The 20851-nt window shown below is 36.4% G+C and overlaps 1 protein-coding gene across 1 annotated transcript; it reads left to right on the forward strand.

Moving 5' to 3' along the window:
* Positions 1–1886: 1886 nt before the first annotated feature.
* On the forward strand, positions 1887–10375 carry LOC105357666 (mesothelin-like protein). Its single transcript, XM_023954292.1, has 20 exons — positions 1887–1940; positions 2067–2196; positions 2362–2447; positions 2532–2661; positions 2796–2986; positions 3096–3186; positions 3276–3399; positions 3478–3659; positions 3952–4107; positions 4192–4328; positions 5742–5872; positions 5948–6042; positions 6140–6377; positions 8355–8371; positions 8465–8486; positions 8583–8610; positions 8708–8792; positions 8869–9015; positions 9202–9640; positions 10247–10375. The coding sequence occupies exons 3-19, from the start codon at positions 2371–2373 to the stop codon at positions 9415–9417; spliced, it is 2067 nt and encodes a 688-aa protein (XP_023810060.1). The 5' UTR covers positions 1887–1940; positions 2067–2196; positions 2362–2370; the 3' UTR covers positions 9418–9640; positions 10247–10375.
* Positions 10376–20851: the final 10476 nt, after the last annotated feature.

Raw genomic sequence — 20851 nt, forward strand, 5'->3', positions numbered from 1 at the left:
TTCCTTCATTGGGTCAGTGCTTTGCTCCTGGCCGGGTGTTCACTCAGTTGACTTCACAAGAAAGTTTGACGGTTTTGGGAAATGTCAACAGAGTTTGTACAGACCTAGATCCACAGGTAAATAAAACAAGAAGAAAACACAGAGATACTAAAAGTACAGATTTCTCAATACATGTATAAAAATAAAATACAGGAAGACTAAAAAACTGAACAATGTACTGTATAACAAGGGACAACTGATATGAGCAAAATAAAAACTGAAATACAGAGTGGTTTATATGTATTTTATCTAATCCTTAGAAACAAGTTTGATGACAGGTTTATTTCATGTAAAAGTTAGCTAAAGAGTTTTTCTCCTGATATTTGCATGAAAAGAAAAGATAAAACCCAAACCAGACCAACATCACCATCATCATTTGAAAGCTTCTTGATATTTTCATCAACTATTTTAAATGACTGTGTTGAACATTTACACATACAATTTACTGGATTTACCTCTCATGCATTGTTTTTTTCTTTAGATTGCTGCTGCTTTGGCAAGTAATTTTGGTGAGAACATTGATGCCAAAGTTATTTCTGCCCTCGGTAATGAAAGCACCAGCTTGTCCATAAGCCAGATAAAGTCTTTGAAGCCTTCAGACTTGGTGGATTCTCTCAACATTTTCAGCAATGTGATTGGTTGGAGAAAAGGACAGGCCAAAGCCATTATCCTGTCTTTGCTGTCTTCAGGATTTGTACAGGTACTGTGTTAGATTGTGTTTATTAGCAACTAAACAAAAATCATCTTTTTGGACAAAGTGTTTACGTTTATGTATTTTTTGACCTTCTACATCCAATCAGATCAACAGTTCAGCCTCGCTGCTAAACCTGGGCTCCCTCATCTCTGGCGTACCATCAACTGTGTTCAGCAGCATCAGCGGCTCTGATCTTGTCACTGTATCCAGAAACCCCTCAGTCCTGTTCTACATCCTGTCTGCTCCACAGATTGTTCAGCTGACTTTTGTGATACAGGCAAGACAATCTAAATAGAATAGAAGTCTTAGCACTGATAAAGGATTTCAGATCCAAACTATTGCCATTCTGGCCTATTCATAGCTTATATAGAGTTTATAGTATATAGATAATGTAAATCATATAGTATGCAATGTTTCAATGGTGGGCTGTATAAAATATATAGTATTTAGTATACAGCAAGTAATGTATATTTCATAACCCAACTATACTGTATTAATTTTTATGAACCATTAATTAATATATATAGCATAAATTTAGAGCATTTATATAGAAAAAAAACAGTCAAAATGATTTCCTCCAATTTTTTTTTTTACCTCTATAGGTTATTGTTACAGAGTGTTCAAGAGTAGGTTTTTTTTAAACATGTTGCATACCATCTGTTTTGCAATCTGCTTCAAACGTTGCATCATTATTGCACTTGAGATTCACTCTTTGTTTAATTTTAGACAAAAGGTTTGGCTAAATAATGACATTTAGTTATTATATATAAAATTGTCCTGAAATAATTGATGGTACCAAATGTTGTATTGCATTTTTTTTTAACTATGCAACCACAACCACATGTTAAATTACTCATTAATATTTATAAAATGTGTCTTTCTGCTGCTTTTCTTTCTACAGATAATATATTTAAACATCAACAGTTTGCAGATCATAGAAAATGTTCCAGATAATTTGGCTACTGAGATTCCTGGAGTTTACCTGCTGCAGTTCCCAAATGACAGCAGCACAGTCATCAAACTAAATAAAAAGAAATGGAAACCCCAACAGGTAGGTTCACCTGTTAAAAAGTCTGATTTTTTAACATTTTTATGCAAATTCTACAAACTGAATGTGACTTTATTTCTTTATTTTTCATTAGGTTGTACTGTTCTTTGATATAATAGCAGCAAACTCTGAGACAGCCGAGTTGGGAGGTCCAAACAAGTGAGATTCTCCACTTATTATCTTAAAAATGAAGTCAATACTTCATAGAAATGTATTTGCTAATGTGTTCATGTGTTTGTTTGTTTGTTTGTTTGTTTGTTTGTTTGTTTGTTTGTTTGTGTACAGCTTGTCCTCCTCTGTGCTACAAGGGTTTACATGCACAACAGTAAGATCTTTAGGAAAGAGGCAAATCAAGAATCTGATTAAAGCCTGTCGGAGAAAAGGGACAAACAAGGTTCCATTGGTGGAGACTCAGGTAAGATGGCAAAAGAGTGCATGTACTTTATACTTGTTCAGATTTACAACATGACCACACTTATTTTTTTTTTTTTTTTCGTTGTACTTAAAACAAAATGGTGTAATCTAAAGATCAGTTTTTTTAATTGAAATAAAATGTATACTGTTTTGTTTTGCCCAACAGCTGACCTGCATGTACAACCAAATCAAAGAAGAGTCAGATGCCACCAGCTTTTCCCTCTATCCTCCAGATGTGTTGCTTTACTATGAGTAAGAACTTCGCGAAACAATTTCCTTTTTTAAGTACAAAGATGTGGATATTGAAACTCTTGTGTTATCTTATTCTTCCTCCAGTTACTCTCTGGTGCCACGGAGCAGCTGCAGGTCTTATTTTCAAGAGTTGGCTGATGCCGACTTCTCCATCTTTTCTTCAGCACTGACATACAGACGGTCCTCTTTGTTTAATAATGCAAGGAACTGCTTGGTGAGTCTAGAGCAACACCAACAAATTTTTTGACAAAATTCTTGATTGTATTTTACTGTACTGCAAATTTTAGAGAAGTATCCGCAATTAAAGAAAAAAACAGTAATTTATGTAATTTGTCCTCCTTCATTAAGGGAATAACTAGCACAAGTTTAACTGAGGATAATGTATCAGTTTTGGGGAACATGTGCTGCATTCTTGATGGCTCCTACATCCAAAACTCTCATCCATCTATACTGGAACAACTCAAGAACTGTCCAGATCTCACTGTTGGTCAATCAACTGCAGTTATAACCCTTCTGACCAATGGAAATACACCTTATGGGTACGTAAACTGCAGCTTATTGAAATTCTACAATAACAAATAGGAGTTTGTGTCTTTCAAAGACGATAGTGTACTTAAAAAAACGCTTTGTTTGTTATATCACAATCAGAGATCCTTCAACATGGAGTGAACAAACTCTAAAAGACCTTGGGATGCTAACTCTGCATTTGACTTCATCTTTCTATCAGCGCTTTGATCAGGTGAGTAACACGTGCATTCAAGTGTTTAGAAGGGAAGGTCTCATGGATGGAGGATCAAGTTTGAGCTCATAAATGTATTTTCCTTGCAGGACACAAAGCGTAACTTCTTGAAATACTTTCTGAAAGTCTTTGGTAGAGTGAGCAGAGAACAGAGGAAGCAACTGAAGAAGGAGATAAGACAGTCCATCAAAAGTGATTCAGACCAAACTGCAGGTCCGTCTGCCTCTGAAAATGTGTCTTTATCTTGTTGTTTACTTTCTGGTGTAAGTTTTTTCTGATTTATTTTCACAGAGTGCACAGTTGGAATAATCACTCAGGTCACAATCAGTGACCCCACCTTCCCCTTTGACTATAACATCAACCAATTCAACAACTGTCTGTCAGTTTCAACTGTCAAAGACAACTTGGATGGCATCACAGAAAAGGTGGATGAGGTGGAATACCTCAGGATTGTTCTCCAGAAACTGCAAGAGGTATAGCAATGGACTTGTAAAGAAAACATTAAAATAATTTTGGTTGGAGGGCAGAACTGACACTTGGTTTATTTTTTGTGGGTTGCTGGATTTGAAAAAGCATACTTCCAGTTGGAGTTCTTCATGTTTTTAGATATTTCCTTACATTTATTCTCTAATTGGTGTTGCATGCAGTTTTCTTTGTGTTATGTTTTATATGTATTTTGATGCTTTTGTGTTATGTTGTATGGGAAAGTGCTATAAAAATAAAGTTTGATTTGATTTGTTTTACTTTATTTCTGTGCAATTACAGGCTGACAACTCCATCATTCCAGAAGATCAGGTTCAACTCCTCGGTGCAGCTTCTCGAGTTGCCACAGTTCATGATATTCTTTCATGGACCATCAGTAAAATCGACACGCTTGCTGCTTTGATGGACTCTTCAAATGGAGGCTGGGACCCAAACGTAGTGAGCAAACAGAGTCCTTGTGTTGTGACTGTGAACAACATTTAAGGGCTGCTGTTTGATCAGAGCACATTTCTTCTCCTCCAGGCTAAGGTTATCATCTCTAAGTATCTGGCTGTTGGAGGAAACAAACTTAGCAGTGCAGAGCTGAATGTTATTGGGGGACCAAATCTCTGCTCTCTAGATGTGGACGTCATCAGGACTATTTCATCACAAAACTTCAGGTAAGACATGTGAACTCAGTTTGTGTTTAAAATGTCTTATAGTTTAAATATAGTTCTGCAATTTGTCACTGTTCAACACTTGCAGTTCCCAAATCACATTTTCACTTAGAAAATGTGATTTGGGGTACAAGGTTCAAGGCTTTTATATTTTAAAGCTAAAAAAAATTCTAATCTTTGATTTCTTCATTTTGATTTCAAAATGTTGTATTTCAAATTAACCCTTTCAATTTAAAACCTTTTTTTTTTTATTTCTATCTTATCTGTTCATGGTAGCCATGGGGTTAATAGGTCGATTTTTATCATACAAGTAAATGAAAATCTCAGTAAACTAAAATCAAATTAATATAAATAATTAATTTAAAGGTAAACTAATTCTACACATTTCTACAAAAAATATCTTCCTACATATCTTACTGAGAGGCAGCCTTCCCACGTGCTGTTTTTTATACAGTAAGCTAGTCTTCAGTAACAAACAGCTCGATGAAAGGGCAGAGAAACCTGCAGTTGGTGTGGAGAATAAAAAGGAGGGGAGATAAGCCAGAACTTTGTGGAGAACCTGTGTTTGAGACCATGACATCTAATAGAACTCCATTCACTAAAACCAGCTGCTTTGGATCTGTTAAGAAGGTAGCCATGTGATTAAAACATGCGATTTCGTCTTGTTAAAAGCTGAAGAAAAGTCTGAAAATAAAAATATTGTGAAGCATTTTCTTTTTACGTTTATAAATACGGTCAAGGATAGAACGCTTTGCATCATCTACACCTTTACGGGCTTGATAAGCAAACTGTAGGGGGTCAAATTTTCCGAGCAGTGAAGACATTATCTCATTACATGTCACAAAACACTTACCATACACACAACAATCACATGTTTAATTTTCAAGATGTCCTTTAAGGTGGCCACATCAGCCACAAAAGAACTGTAAGACACACTTGCTATCCCTTTAAGATCCGGCCACACCTATCTATGACTCTTTACAGTCCTGGACAACCCTAAAACCTGCACGTAAAACTTTATCAAGCAAATCATGGCATCTTGTTTTAGTTTCTGCTCCTTGTTACATTGATTTCTTCTCCATGGTAAATTGGTTCCATCTGGGGTTCATTATACTTAGTGCATAGATGGCATTTAATGACGGGTGGCAAAAGCCAATCTGCATTAACAGTCAAATTGTCTGGACAATATAGACATTAGCACAATTGTCTTTTGACAAATTTCACTGGGGTGTTGTTGGTTCTTACCAGAACATGCTGTCCTCTCAAAAAGGGGCAGGAAGTAGCTTAGTTAAAGTGACATAGCCAGGAGAACTGCATGAGCAATATTACAAACGTATATTTTTGGAACAATCAACTTGGAATATTATCTTGGGTTTAAACTCTGCTTATGCGCTACAATGTCTCTTTCTCCTGCAGAGAAGTTGACTCTCTGGACATCTCTAGCTGCACTACTGACAAAAAGAAAGAGTTTTTCACTATCTCATTTGAAGCATTCAACCTTACAACAAGCTCAGTTTCTGTTTTTCAGCTCATACAACCATACATCGGTAAGTAAACATTTCCATCTACACACATGCACATAAACATATCCTCACAGAGTTAATTTTTTCCTTTTCCCACAGGAGGTGCAAATGTTAATTATATTCGTAGTTTGGTGGTCTCTGGTGTTAACATGGACCTGGCCACCTTCACCAGTTTGGATGAAAAAGTTGTGCTGGTCAGTGTTATGTTTATGTCTTAACTAGGAATGCTTCTGTTTCTGTGGATATTTTTTACGGCATCAGTGTGAAATATATTTGCTCTTTCCCCCCCAGAGTCTAACCGCAAGTGAAGTTAAAGGTCTGCTTGGCACCAGCCTCCCAGATTTGAAGTCTTATGAAAACCAAACTCTGGTGCAGACCTGGATCAGAAGTCAATACCAGTCGGAGCTTGACATTCTAGGATTGGACCTCCAAGGAGGCAAAGTAGACCCCTCAATTCCTCCATATTACAGTTCTACAACACTATCTACACCCACCATTCTTTCTGAAATGACCATTCTTACAACTACAGGTCAGTACAAAAACAGAGTGGATAAAAATAATTTTAGGATCAGAACTTTTATTTACTAAAGACTCGTGTTCCTTCACCGATGTGTGGTTTTGCACTATTATAAATATGTGCATCAGTTAAATCTGTTATTTCCACAGTTAAAACTATGTCATGTTGAGGAGAGAGCATACAACCTTTCAAATAAGTTTGCATTTCAACATCCAGAAACTGCAAGAAAGAGTAAATGACCCGCCTGCAGCTAACTCATTGATGAGGAATAATGTACACATAAAGACTGAAGCATATTTAAAAATTGTCAAATTGAAGGAAAACTCACTTTTAGCTTCTAGTAAATCGTAAAAAACTGATAACGAAGGATACGACTTACACTTTTTGAGTGTAAATGGATTTTACTCTTTCATACATTTTCTTGATAATAGGTAAAAAATACAGATGATAATGCCAGTAATATTAATATTCATCTGATGAGTGGGCTGCACATGGCGTAGTGGTAAAAGCTCTAACCTCACAGTCAGAGCCCCCTAGCTCAAATGCATGGGTACTCCACCTTCTTCCCACAGTCCAACAATCTTCTTCTTAGGTTAATCGTTATCTCTACATTGTCTTAACGTGTGCATGTAAAGCCTTAGTCACATGCACCTGTACAGGTGCTGCAGGTTTTAGGGTTGTCCAGGACTGTAATGAGTCATAGATAGGTGTGGCCGGATCTTAAAGGGATAGCAGGTGTGTCTTACAGTTCATTTGTGGCTCATTTGGCCACCTTAAAGGACATCTTTAAAATAAAACGTGTGATTGTTGTGTGTATGGTAAGTGTTTTGTGACATATTTGTAAGGATAAAACAAGTTACACAAATGTATGATGTACAGCTGATGCTGTCATATGGTGTCCTTATGGCGCACTCTAGTCATTTGTAAGGGACGTGCACTGGCTCCTCACGTACCGTGCACAGAGTGTGTGTGTGGTATATAAGTGCCCGTGAGATGCCCATAGGGCGCCCACACAAACTTCGCTCTAATTGTCTAAGTTTGTCATTTCTAACAGCCACGTTGTGTGAAGTGATGGCGCAGGAGCAACACCTATTCCTTGAACAGGGCTAATGTGCTCCTTGCACAGGATATGGGGAGGGATAGAAAAACGGAAGAATCCATTAGACAAGCCTGCGCCTCACCTACAGTACTTCCCCCTTACTTACCTTTACGTGTTCCTTAAGTTGTCGCTACAACTGGAACACCTGCAGCATGCACGTAGAATAATACAAGCATGGTAAATGGCTTATACCTGTACAGCCCTTTCCTACCTTCCTTAAAGGCCCGAAGTGCTTTTCAGTCACAGTCTCATTCACACGCTTATGGCGGCTCCACTGCTGAACACTGGTGCCAACCTTTGAACAATAGATGCAATGTGGGGTACAGTGTCTTGCCTAAGGACACTTCGATACATGGCCAAGCAAGGCAGAAATTGAACCTCACACCTTCAGATCAAAGGACAACCAACCTACTGTTGCCATATTTCCTTTTTTAATACCAAAGCATCTATGATTGCCATGAGCATGCATGGACATTTTTTGACTTACGGGTTCACAGGGTTGTCTAGGATTTTTTAAATTTCCTGAGGGCAACTGATTTTCCCATTTATTACCTGCAGACAACAGACTGCCGACCTGTTCAGGGTTTGTCTTGCATTCATTTAACAGGAGCAGGATTGGCTGCAGCAACTCCGTGATCCCAAAAGGGAATCAGCGGGTTCTGAAGATGGACAGATCATAATAGTGTTGGATATATTTTGCAGTCTGAATAATAGACAGAATTACCGTATTCATGCACTGTTTTACCCATTGTAACATACAATGAAGATGTTTAACTAAAGCTCTGTAGCTCTGGGCCAATATTTGAGATCAATGAAAACACTAAACTGAAATATACTTGGTCCACATAGTTCATAAATCTCATCATAATTTTCTCATTTGTTTCTTTTAGGTGACTTCAAAGGACAGGTAAAATGGGATTTTTATTTGCTTTTTTTGTATTAAAAATCTGTTTAAGAAGTAGAACTCTGAAACTGTGGTTACATGTTTTTTTTTCTGAAGTGCCGAGGTATCACAGCAAATGGTGAGTGGTTTTGATGCATGAGGACATTAATTCATAGTAATTAATAGTTTTTAGTTTACACTTTCTAGAAAACTAATGTTTTCCTTTTTTTCACAGAATCAAATACATGTGTTGGAGTAAACAGGTAAACTTTTCTTAAAATTATTTTATAACAAAAATATTTAACTTTAACCTGAAAGCAAAAACCAAATGATATTATTTTGTTCAATTCCAAATTACAGCACAGATCTTCAAGTCTTCCTCAACAGTGGAAAGATGAGCAAACGCTTCTGTAACTTTTCTGTGGAAGAGTTTGCTTGTGCCTCTGTAAGACAGCGACACATTCTAAACTACAGTAGTAAAGGTGGTTCATTTAATGATTTCACTTTCTAATGTTGAACAGCTTTCAGCCTTAACAGCACAGGACCTGGTAGAGATTATGAAGTGTGATCTGTCATCAAACTCAAGTGGGTCCATATCGGCCTGGAATCTTCTCTTCTGTAAAACTTCCGGGATCCTGAATGCAGCTCTGAATCTTCTGACCACTGCAGTATGACTGACTTTTAGTTAAATATTTGGAAACCATTGGAATAAGTTACTACTAAATGGACAAATGACCTTACACTAGAAAATGTATTTCAATATATTATGCACTGTTGAATAGATATTTTTTTACATTTTATTTTTTTTATTTGCATTTTACCAAGCTTACAAACAATGTTTGTATTTGTTGCAGACAATCAACCCCAACAATCCTGCAGTGTCAGTGATTTTGGACAGCATACAAGCAATCAGTCCAGATCTTTTCAGCACAAACACACTGAATAATCTCACTGAGCTGCAGCTGTGGTTTAACGTTCGCCTTCGCCCATTCTTGCCTGCTGTTTCCACCAACTTTCTCTCAATTCTTGCAACAAAGGATTTGCAGTGCAACTCCTACCAATATATGTAAGCAAGACAACAAATATTAGTAGGGAATATACCTGAAAATCTGACTAATTATTTAATTATGTCACAGTATTATATGTTGTGTATTCATCGAATGTCCTACTCATGTGTTTTAAAAAATAGCTTGCAAATATTGAGTGAAGTACAACCTCAGATGACTCTTTCTAAGCAAGAATCTGTGTACACACAATTCATCAAGATCTACCTGAGCAGAAAGGATACTGCAGGTAAGCACAAAAAACTGAAATGCAATGTTATATCTAAAAGATTGCTAAATTACAATGTTCTGTTTTGAATGGGAGCAAAATAAAATGAGTTTTATTTCTTCAATAAAAAGAAAAAAATTGTACCACATTTTGATGAAGATGAAAAAAACTGTAGAATAAATAAATAACCATAAACTATAAAACTGATTTTCCAAGTTTGTAATTAAAACTTTAGGTAAGCGATCTGATTCACAACAAGAAGGCCTTGGTTCAAATCCAACCTTTTCATGTGGAATTTGGATATCACATTTCTCACACATTTCAAAAAACATTTTTTAATGCTTGGTTGATAATTCTAAACTGTCCGGAAATGTGAAAATGAGTGTGCAGGCATGTGAAAGACTGTCGAACTGATCAGGATGTACCCTGGTATTACTAAAATGTAACTGGGTTGGCCCCAGCAGCCCTGCAACCCCAAAGGGATTCAGCTGGATGGATGGATGGATGGATGGATGGATGGATGGATGGATGGATGGATGGATGGATGGATGGATGGATGGATGGATGGATGGGAGAGGTTGTAGCTTGAAATAGTTCTAATATATTTTTATTATTTGTTTCAAACAGCAACATCACCAAAGTGCTACGACAGCAACAACCCAGAGCTGAACTCCACAGCCTGGTTTGCAGAGTACATCGGCTCTTTCATCACTTTTCTCACTGTGGTGGATCTTCAGTCATTTGGATCTCAACAGGTATTTTATCTCATGTGGACATTCCAATAGTACTGTTCTGTTTCTGTTTTTTTCTGTCAGAATAAAACTATATTCACAGTTTCAAAACTGATAGAGTGAATTGGTTTCTTCTCTTTTCAGGACCTGCAGCTGTTCACAGTGAATCCTCAGAATCTTCTGCTTCTTAATCAGTATAAGGTGGATGTGACAATAGTCATCTACTACATTCAGTTAGTTTATCAGCAAGATATCAACTTCAGTCCACTTGGGTAAGTTTGATGCACCAATGTATTTATTATTATTTTTTTTACATATTTTCCATACAGCCACAAATCTTCCACAAAGTATGTGACCTTAAACTGTCCAACCTGTTTTCATTCTCTTTGAAGCCTTCCTTCATTGGGTCAGTGCTTTGCTCCTGGCCGGGTGTTCACTCAGTTGACTTCACAAGAAAGTTTGACGGTTTTGGGAAATGTCAACAGAGTTTGTACAGACATAGATCCACAGGTAAACAAAACAACAAGAAAACACAAAGATACTAAAAGTACAGATTTCTCAATACACGTATAAAAATAAAATACAGGAAGACTAAGAAAACTGAACAATGTACTGTATAACAAGGGACAACTGATATGAGCAAAATAAAAACTGAAATACAGAGTGGTTTATATGTATTTTATCTAATCCTTAGAAACAAGTGTGATGACAGGTTTATTTCAATTAAAGTTAGCTAAAGAGTTTTTCTCCTGATATTTGCATGGAAGGAAAACATGAAACCCAAACAAGACCAACATCACCATCATCATTTGAAAGCTTCTTGTTATTTTCTTCAACTATTTTAAATGACTGTGTTGAACATCTACACATACAATTTACTGGAATTACAACTCATGCATTGTTTTTTTTTAGATTGCTGCTGCCTTGGCAAGTAATTTTGGTAAGAACATTGATGCCAAAGTTATTTCTGCCCTCGGTAATGAAAGCACCAGCTTGTCCATAAGCCAGATAAAGTCTTTGAAGCCTTCAGACTTGGTGGATTCTCTCAACATTCTCAGCAATGTGATTGGTTGGAGAAAAGGACAGGCCAAAGCCATTGTCCTGTCTTTGCTGACGTCAGGATTTGTACAGGTACTGTGTTAGATTGTGTTTATTAGCAACTAAAAAAAAATAATCTTTTTGGACAAAGTGTTTACACTTATGTATTTTTTGACCTTCTACATCCAATCAGATCAACAGTTCAGCCTCGCTGCTAAACCTGGGCTCCCTCATCTCTGGCGTACCATCAACTGTGTTCAGCAGCATCAGCGGCTCTGATCTTGTCACTGTATCCAGAAACCCCTCAGTCCTGTTCTACATCCTGTCTGCTCCACAGATTGTTCAGCTGACTTTTGTGATAAAGGTAAAACAAACACTTTAACAGCACTTGGATATGTCAACTTCAGAACATATTGAGAAGAATATTGTAATGCTAGTCTTTTCAAATAGGAAGTGGCATTGAACAAGACTTTAGGGGATTTAGGTTTTATAATAAGTAATTCAATGCTTGTATTGTTAATTAAACCTCTAAGTTAACCAAATAACAGCGACAATATACAGGAAATTATAATTAACTTGAACAAGTTTCCAAACATACACATTGTATATATTTGGATGAAGAAATAAACACAAAATGACATTAAAGGAAAAGTGAAAAAGGTTTTCTCTGTACCTTTTTTATTTTAAGTAATGGATAGCTTTTGATGGTTTGATGACTGAACTACACTGAGAATGCTCAGGTCTTTTTTCATCATGTTGAGATCAATAAAAAATGTGTTTGACTCACATGGCCTTACATAACTAAACTTCAAATCCACTTTATTGTCAGAAAGAGCTCGTGAAGCTGTGAAATGACTTGTTGATAATTATAATCTGTGTCTTCCTGTTTCTTTTCTTTCTACAGATTATATATTTAAACACCAACAGTTTGCAGATCATAGAAAATGTTCCAGATAATTTGGCCACTGAGATTCCTGGAGTTTACCTGTTGCAGTTCCCAAATGACATCAGCACAGTTATCAGACTAAATAGAAAGAAATGGAAACCCCAACAGGTAGGTTCACCTGTTAAAAACCCATATGTTTTAAAATTTGTATGTAACTTCTGAATACAGAATGTGCCTTTCTTCTTTTCTTTCTTTCTTTCTTTCTTTTTTTTTAGGTTGCATTGTTCTTTGATATAATTGCAGCAAACTCTGATATTGCTGAGCTGGGAGGTCCAAACAAGTGAGATTCTACTTAATAAATTAAAACTTAAGTATATAAGTAATAGAAATGTATTGTAAATATTAATATGTTTGTGTTTGTTTGTTTGTTTGTTTGTTTGTTTGTTTGTTTGTTTGTTTGTTTGTTTGTTTGTGTACAGCTTGTCCTCCTCTGTGCTACAAGGGTTTACATGCACAACAGTAAGATCTTTAGGAAAAAGGCAAATCAAGAATCTGATTAAAGCCTGTCGGAGAAAAGGGACAAACAAGGTTCCATTGGTGGAGACTCAGGTAAGATGATAAGAGTGCATATGTATTTCCTAAATATGTGAATTTGTACAGGTTTAAGCATCAATATTATAGGAAACCCCTGCGGAAATGACAATTATGGCCCCCACTGTCTCTAGGTGTGTGCTGCTTGCATTTATTTGCCACTTGGAGATATCCCTTAATTAATGTTCAAAAATTAAATTCCTTTTTTGTTAATCTGCAGTTTCTTAAGAAATTCCTGAAGTTCTTCCTTTGACACATTTCAAAGTTGCATTATTATCAAGGTTCTTTTAATAGCTGTCAATTCATGTAAATGGAAGGATTTCTTCCTCATTGCTCTATAACCCAGTTGTTGAGATTGAGATGGTGTCACTTTCTTTAGCCAAAGTGTAAGAAGCATGTAAAACTTAAAGGTAAAAAAAGACCTTGCAACCTGGCCATAAATAGTTTTTTAAAAGAGTGTCCAAGTAACTAAAAACACTGTGGTAATCTATGAAGAAACTTCTAGTTTCAGACAATATTTAATTTGGGATACTCTTTTCTTTTGCCCAACAGTTGACCTGCATGTACAACCAAATCAAAGAAGAGTCGGATGCCACCAGCTTTTCCCTCTATCCTCCAGATGTGTTGCTTTACTATGAGTAAGAATCATTTCTTTATACTGTATTATGATCACAAATAAACTTTAGCTTTTTATTAACAAAGACTTCAATGTTGACTGCTGTGTTGTCTTTCTTCCTCCAGTTACTCTCTGGTGCCACGGATCAGCTGCAGGTCTTATTTTCAAGAGTTGGCTGATGCCGACTTCTCCATCTTTTCTTCAGCACTGACATACAAACGGTCTGCTTTGTTTGATAATGCAAGGAACTGCTTGGTGAGTCTAGAGCAAGACCAACAAATTTGAAGACAAAAATCTTTTCAATCATTTACTTGACTGAAATAACAAAATGCCTTAATGTAAATAAGTACTTTAGAAAAAGTTTTGATTAAATATGATTTTATTTTTTGTATATTTCAGATGCAACACATTTTGAGAGAGACTGCAGTTTTTTTTTATAACTATTTATTTTTTACTTTCTTCTGCTTTAAGGGAATAACTAGCACAAGTTTAACTGAGGATAATGTATCAGTTTTGGGGAACATGTGCTGCATTCTTGATGGCTCCTACATCCAAAACTCTCATCCATCTATACTGGAACAACTCAAGAACTGTCCAGATCTCACTGTTGGTCAATCAACTGCAGTTATAACCCTTCTGACCAATGGAAATACACCTTATGGGTACGTAAACTGCAGCTTATTGAAATTCTACAATTACAAATAGGAGTTTGTGTCTTTCAAAGACGATAGTGTACTTAAAAAAACGCTTTGTTTGTTATATCACAATCAGAGATCCTTCAACATGGAATGAACAAACTCTAAAAGACCTTGGGATGCTAACTCTGCATTTGCCTTCATCTTTCTATCAGCACTTTGATCAGGTGAGTAACACGTGCATTCAAGTGTTTAGAAGGGAAGGTCTCATGGATTGAGGATCAAGTTTGAGCTGATAAACGTATTTTCCTTGCAGGACACAAAGCGTAACTTCTTGAAATACTTTCTGAACGTTTTTGGTGGAGTGAGCAGAGAACAGAGGAAGCAACTGAAGAAGGAGATAAGACAGTCCATCAAAAGTGATTCAGACCAGACTGCAGGTCTGTCTGCCTCTGAAAATGTGTCTTTATCTTGTTGTTTACTTTCTGGTGTAAGTTTTTTCTGATTTATTTTCACAGAATGCACAGTTGGAATAATCACTCAGGTCACAATCAGTGACCCCACCTTCCCCTTTGACTATAACATCAACCAATTCAACAACTGTCTGTCAGTTTCAACTGTCAAAGACAACTTGGATGGCATCACAGAAAAGGTGGATGAGGTGGAATACCTCAGGATTGTTCTCCAGAAACTGCAAGACGTAAGCAATGATCCTCTGTAAAACACATTTTTTTTATCACTGATGCTGTGTCATAAACATTTTGATTGGATTGTGTTTGGGCACAATCTTGGGTCAGAGGGGGAACCAACACCCGCTTTTTTCTTGTGGGCTGAGACTTGAACAAGACACATTCCAGCCAGAAATCTCCATTATTGCTTCAATTTTTTTTAGATCCTTTCTTTTTGATTTCAATATAGTATCAATAACATTGCATACAATTGACCATATTTCTGTGCAATTACAGGCTGAAAACTCCATCATTCCAGAAGATCAGGTTCAGCTCCTCGGTGCAATTTCTCGAGTTGCCACAGTTCAGGATATTCTTTCATGGACCATCAGTAAAATCGACACGCTTGCTGCTTTGATGGACTCTTCAAATGGAGGCTGGGACCCAAGCTTAGTGAGCAAACAGAGTCCTTGTGTTGTGACTGTGAACAACATTTAAGGGCTGCTGTTTGATCAGAGCACATTTCTTCTCCTCCAGGCTAAGGTTATCATCTCTAAGTATCTGGCTGTGGGAGGAAACAAACTAGGCAGTGCAGAGCTGAATGTTATTGGGGGACCAAATCTCTGCTCTCTAGATGTGGATGTCATCAGGACTATTTCATCACAAAGCTTCAGGTAAGAAATGATGCAAGGATGACATAAACAGGCGCGACTCAGACATTAGATCTTTGCCGGGGAGTAGCGGTCTTCATGATCTGCACAACAGCTGAAAACTCTTAAAACCCAATAGAAAAAGCCTGAAACCAGAATCAGGAGATTTGCACTGCTTTAACATTTCACACCAAGCCTCTTCCATGGTGCATGGTGGTTACGGGCTCGTCTAGTAGCAGTCCAGCCTAGTGTAAACACTATACGCTAACCCCACATTGAAGAATGTGGTTTTTTAGCGTTTTCTTGGACATGCATCACACGGCCAATGTGAACGTGGCTTGAGGCTTCCATGATCAAAAAAAACTTTAATGGTGGGATGTTTCCAACTGTAAGTTGAAATCAGAGCTTCTCCATGGCCAGGACAAGAGCACTTCTCATGAAGATACACCCTTGGAGGCGCACGTAAAGGACGCACAGACTAGATCAGAACTGCATGAGCAATATTATAAATGTATATTGTTGGAACTATCAACTTGGAATATTATCTTGGGTTTAAACTCTGCTTATGCGCTACAATGTCTCTTTCTCCTGCAGAGAAGTTGACTCTCTGGACATCTCTAGCTGCACTACTGACAAAAAGAAAGAGTTTTTCACTATCTCCTTTGAAGCATTCAACCTTACAACAAGCTCAGTTTCTGTTTTTCAGCTCATACAACCATACATTGGTAAGTAAACATTTCCTTTTACATACATGCACATTAGAATATCCTCACAGAGCTAATTTTTTCCTTTTCCCACAGGAGGTGCAAATGTTAATTATATTCGTAGTTTGGTGGTCTCTGATGTTAACATGGACCTGGCCACCTTCACCAGTTTGGATGAAAACGTTGTGCTGGTCAGTGTAATGTTTATGTCTTAACTATGAATGCTTCTGTTAGTGTGGATATATTTTACGGCATCACTGTGAAATATATCTGCTCTGTTTCCCCCAGAGTCTAACTGCAAGTGAAGTTAAAGGTCTCCTCGGCACCAACCTCCCAGATTTGAAGTCTTATGAAAACCAAACTCTGGTGCAGACGTGGATCAGAAGTCAAAACCAGTCTGAGCTTGATATTCTAAGATTGGGCTTCCTAAAAGGCAAAGTTGAGCCCACGATTCCTCCATATAACAGTTCTACAACAACTTTGTTACCAACAACAACTACTGTAACTGGAGTTAATCCATCACCATCAAGCACAACTGAACCTCCAACTTTAGGATCTACATCAACTTTATCACCTACAACAACTACTGTAACTGGAGTTAATCCATCACCATCAAGCACAACTGAACCTCCAACTTTAGGATCTACATCAACTTTATCTTCAACAACTATGACCTCTATTCTTTCTGAAATGACCAGTTCTGCAACTACAGGTCAGTACAAAAGCAGAGAGCTGACTTATTTATCTGGAAACATTTACACATAGAGAATGCAGCATATTTAAAAATTTAGAATACAAATGAAAAAAAGCAGTTTTTTAGCTCCAGTACATTTCTGAAAACAAACACAGACAGTTAATATTGTGTTTACAAGTTTTTTACTTTACCTTGTTAATAGGTAAAATATACAGAAGATTAGGTAATTAATATTAGTACAGCTATTCACAGCACTGTAACATTGTATTTTAAATAGTAGACAGAACCATTAAATCACAGTATTATTAGGTGGCCATGAAGTACAAATCAAACTAAGAAATCAGTAAGGGCTAAAACCCATTAAAGATCACAGCGACAATTAAAAAAGCAAAACAATTGATGAAAATGCTACATTATATTTTAGATATCAAACCAAAAATCAAGAAAACAAAACACAATTATAAAAAAATGAAACTAAATAAAAATGAAACCTTTCAGAAAACAAAAGTAATTTTCAGAAATCAAAATAAAAAACAGAGAGCAAAATGAAACCGAAAAAGGTTAGTACTGTGGACATTACTAATTGGATGATGATATTCAACTTCATGCCACATAACATTTGATTGGAATGATGGACAAACGTCATTGTCCAATCAGAGATGTTCCATAGTGCCTACCTTTTCCAGTTTTCTATTGTTCCTATTATTCCAATTTTTAACATTTCATTTTGATTCCTGAAAATTACTTTTATTTTTCAAAACATGTCATTTTCATTTTTTCTTTTTTTGGAATTGTCTTTTTGTTTCTGGACATTTCTTTTGATTCCTAAAATGCACTGTTGTTTTATTTAAATTTTATTTCTTTTTAGTTGTCGTTGTGATTTTCAATGTGTTATTGCGTCTAGTGGTTTTTTGGTGTGATTTGCATTTCAGGGCCACTGTAGTTTTACCTATTGTAACAAAACAATGAAGATGTTTGGCTAAAGCCTTGTTGCTCTGGGCCGTTATTTGAGATCAGTCAAAACACAAAATGGACTTATAGCCTACTTGGTCCACGTAATTCATTTTTCTTATTACAATTTTCTTATTTGTTTCTTTTAGATGACAACAAAGGAAAGGTAAATGGCATTTGTTTTTGTTTTTTTATCATTTAAAAATGTCTATTTTGAATAGCACTCTAAAAATGTCCTACATGTTTTTTTCTGAAGTGCCGAGGTATCACAGAAAATGGTGAGTGGTTTTGATGCATGAGGACATTAATTCATAGTAATTAATAGTTTTTAGTTTACACTTTCTAGAAAACTAATGTTTTCCTTTTTTTCCACAGAATCAAATACATGTGTTGGAGTAAACAGGTAAACTTTTATTAAAATTATTTTATAACAAAAATATTTAACTTTAACCTGAAAGCAAAAACCAAATAATATTATTATGTTCAATTCCAAATTACAGCACAGATCTTCAAGTCTTCCTCAACAGTGGAAAGATGAGCAAACGCTTCTGTAACTTTTCTGTGGAAGAGTTTGCTTGTGCCTCTGTAAGACAGCGACACATTAGAAACTACTGTAGTAAAGGTGGTTCATTTAATGATTTCACTTTCTAATGTTGAACAGCTTTCAGCCTTAACAGCACAGGACCTGGTAGAGATTCTGAAGTGTGATCTGTCATCAAACTCAAGTGGGTCCATATCGGCCTGGAATCTTCTCTTCTGTAAAACTTCCGGGATCCTGAATGCAGCTCTGAATCTTCTGACCACTGCAGTATGACTGACTTTTAGTTAAATATTTGGAAACCATTGGAATAAGTTACTACTAAATAGACATTTGACCTTACACTAGAAAATGTATTTCAATATATTATGCACTGTTGAATAGATATTTTTTTACATTTTATTTTTTTTATTTGCATTTTACCAAGCTTACAAACAATGTTTGTATTTGTTGCAGACAATCAACCCCAACAATCCTGCAGTGTCAGTGATTTTGGACAGCATACAAGCAATCAGTCCAGATCTTTTCAGCACAAACACACTGAATAATCTCACTGAGCTGCAGCTGTGGTTTAACGTTCGCCTTCGCCCATTCTTGCCTGCTGTTTCCACCAACTTTCTCTCAATTCTTGCAACAAAGGATTTGCAGTGCAACTCCTACCATTATATGTAAGCAATGCAACAAATATTAGTAGGGAATATACCTGAAAATCTGACTAATTATTTTATAATGTCACAGTATTATATGTTGTGTATTCATCGAATGTCCTACTCATGTGTTTTAAAAAATAGCTTGCGAATATTGAGTGAAGTACAACCTCAGATGACTCTTTCTAAGCAAGAATCTGTGTACACACAATTCATCAAGATCTACCTGAGCAGAAAGGATACTGCAGGTAAGCACAAAAAACTGAAATGCAATGTTATATCTAAAAGATTGCTAAATTACAATGTTCTGTTTTGAATGGGAGCAAAATAAAATGAGTTTTTTGTCTTCAATAAAAAGAAAAAAATTGTACCACATTTTGATGAAGATGAAAAAAAAATGTAGAATAAATAAATAACCATAAACTATAAAACTGATTTTCCAAGTTTGTAATTAAAACTTTAGGTAAGCGCTCTGATTCACATCAAGAAGGCCTTGGTTCAAATCCAACCTTTTCATGTGGAATTTGGATAGCACATTTCTCACACATTTCAAAAAACTTTTTTTAATGCTTGGTTGATAATTCTAAACTGTCCTGAAATGTGAAAATGAGTGTGCAGGCATGTGAAAGACTGTCGAACTGATCAGGATGTACCCTGGTATTACTAAAATGTAACTGGGTTGGCCCCAGCAGCCCTGCAACCCCAAAGGGATTCAGCTGGATGGATGGATGGATGGATGGATGGATGGATGGATGGATGGATGGATGGATGGATGGATGGATGGATGGATGGATGGATGGATGGATGGATGGATGGATGGATGGATGGATGGGAGAAGTTGTAGCTTGAAATAGTTCTAATATATTTTTATTATTTGTTTTAAACAGCAACATCACCAAAGTGCTACGACAGCAACAACCCAGAGCTGAACTCCACAGCCTGGTTTGCAGAGTACATCGGCTCTTTCATCACTTTTCTCACTGTGGTGGATCTTCAGTCATTTGGATCTCAACAGGTATTTTATCTCATGTGGACATTCCTAAAGTACTGTTCTGTTTCTGTTTTTTTCTGTCAGAATAAAACCATATCCACAGTTTCAAAGCTGATAGAGTGAATTGGTTTCTTCTCTTTTCAGGACCTGCAGCTGTTCACAGTGAATCCTCAGAATCTTCTGCTTCTTAATCAGTATAAGGTGGATGTGACAATAGTCATCTACTACATTCAGTTAGTTTATCAGCAAGACATCCACTTCAGTCCACTTGGGTAAGTTTAACACACCAATGTATTTATTTATTTATTTATTTATTTTTACATATTTTCCATACAGCCACAAATCTTCCACAAAGTATGTGACCTTAAACTGCCCAACCTGTGTTCATTCTCTTTGAAGCCTTCCTTCATTGGGTCAGTGCTTTGCTCCTGGCCGGGTGTTCACTCAGTTGACTTCACAAGAAAGTTTGACGGTTTTGGGAAATGTCAACAGAGTTTGTACAGACCTAGATCCACAGGTAAATAAAACAAGAAGAAAACACAGAGATACTAAAAGTACAGATTTCTCAATACATGTATAAAACTAAAATACAAGAAGACTAAAAAACTGAACAATGTACTGTATAACAAGGGACAACTGATATGAGCAAAATAAAAACTGAAGTACAGAGTGGTTTATATGTATTTTATCTAATCCTTAGAAACAAGTTTGATGACAGGTTTATTTCATGTAAAAGTTAGCTAAAGAGTTTTTCTCCTGATATTTGCATGGAAGGAAAACATGAAACCCAAACCAAACCAACATCACCATCATCATTTGAAAGCTTCTTGATATTTTCTTCAACTATTTTAAATGACTGTGTTGAACATCTACACATACAATTTACTGGAAT

Source organism: Oryzias latipes, chromosome 1 (assembly GCF_002234675.1).
Source record: "Oryzias latipes chromosome 1, ASM223467v1".
Taxonomy (NCBI): domain Eukaryota; kingdom Metazoa; phylum Chordata; class Actinopteri; order Beloniformes; family Adrianichthyidae; genus Oryzias; species Oryzias latipes.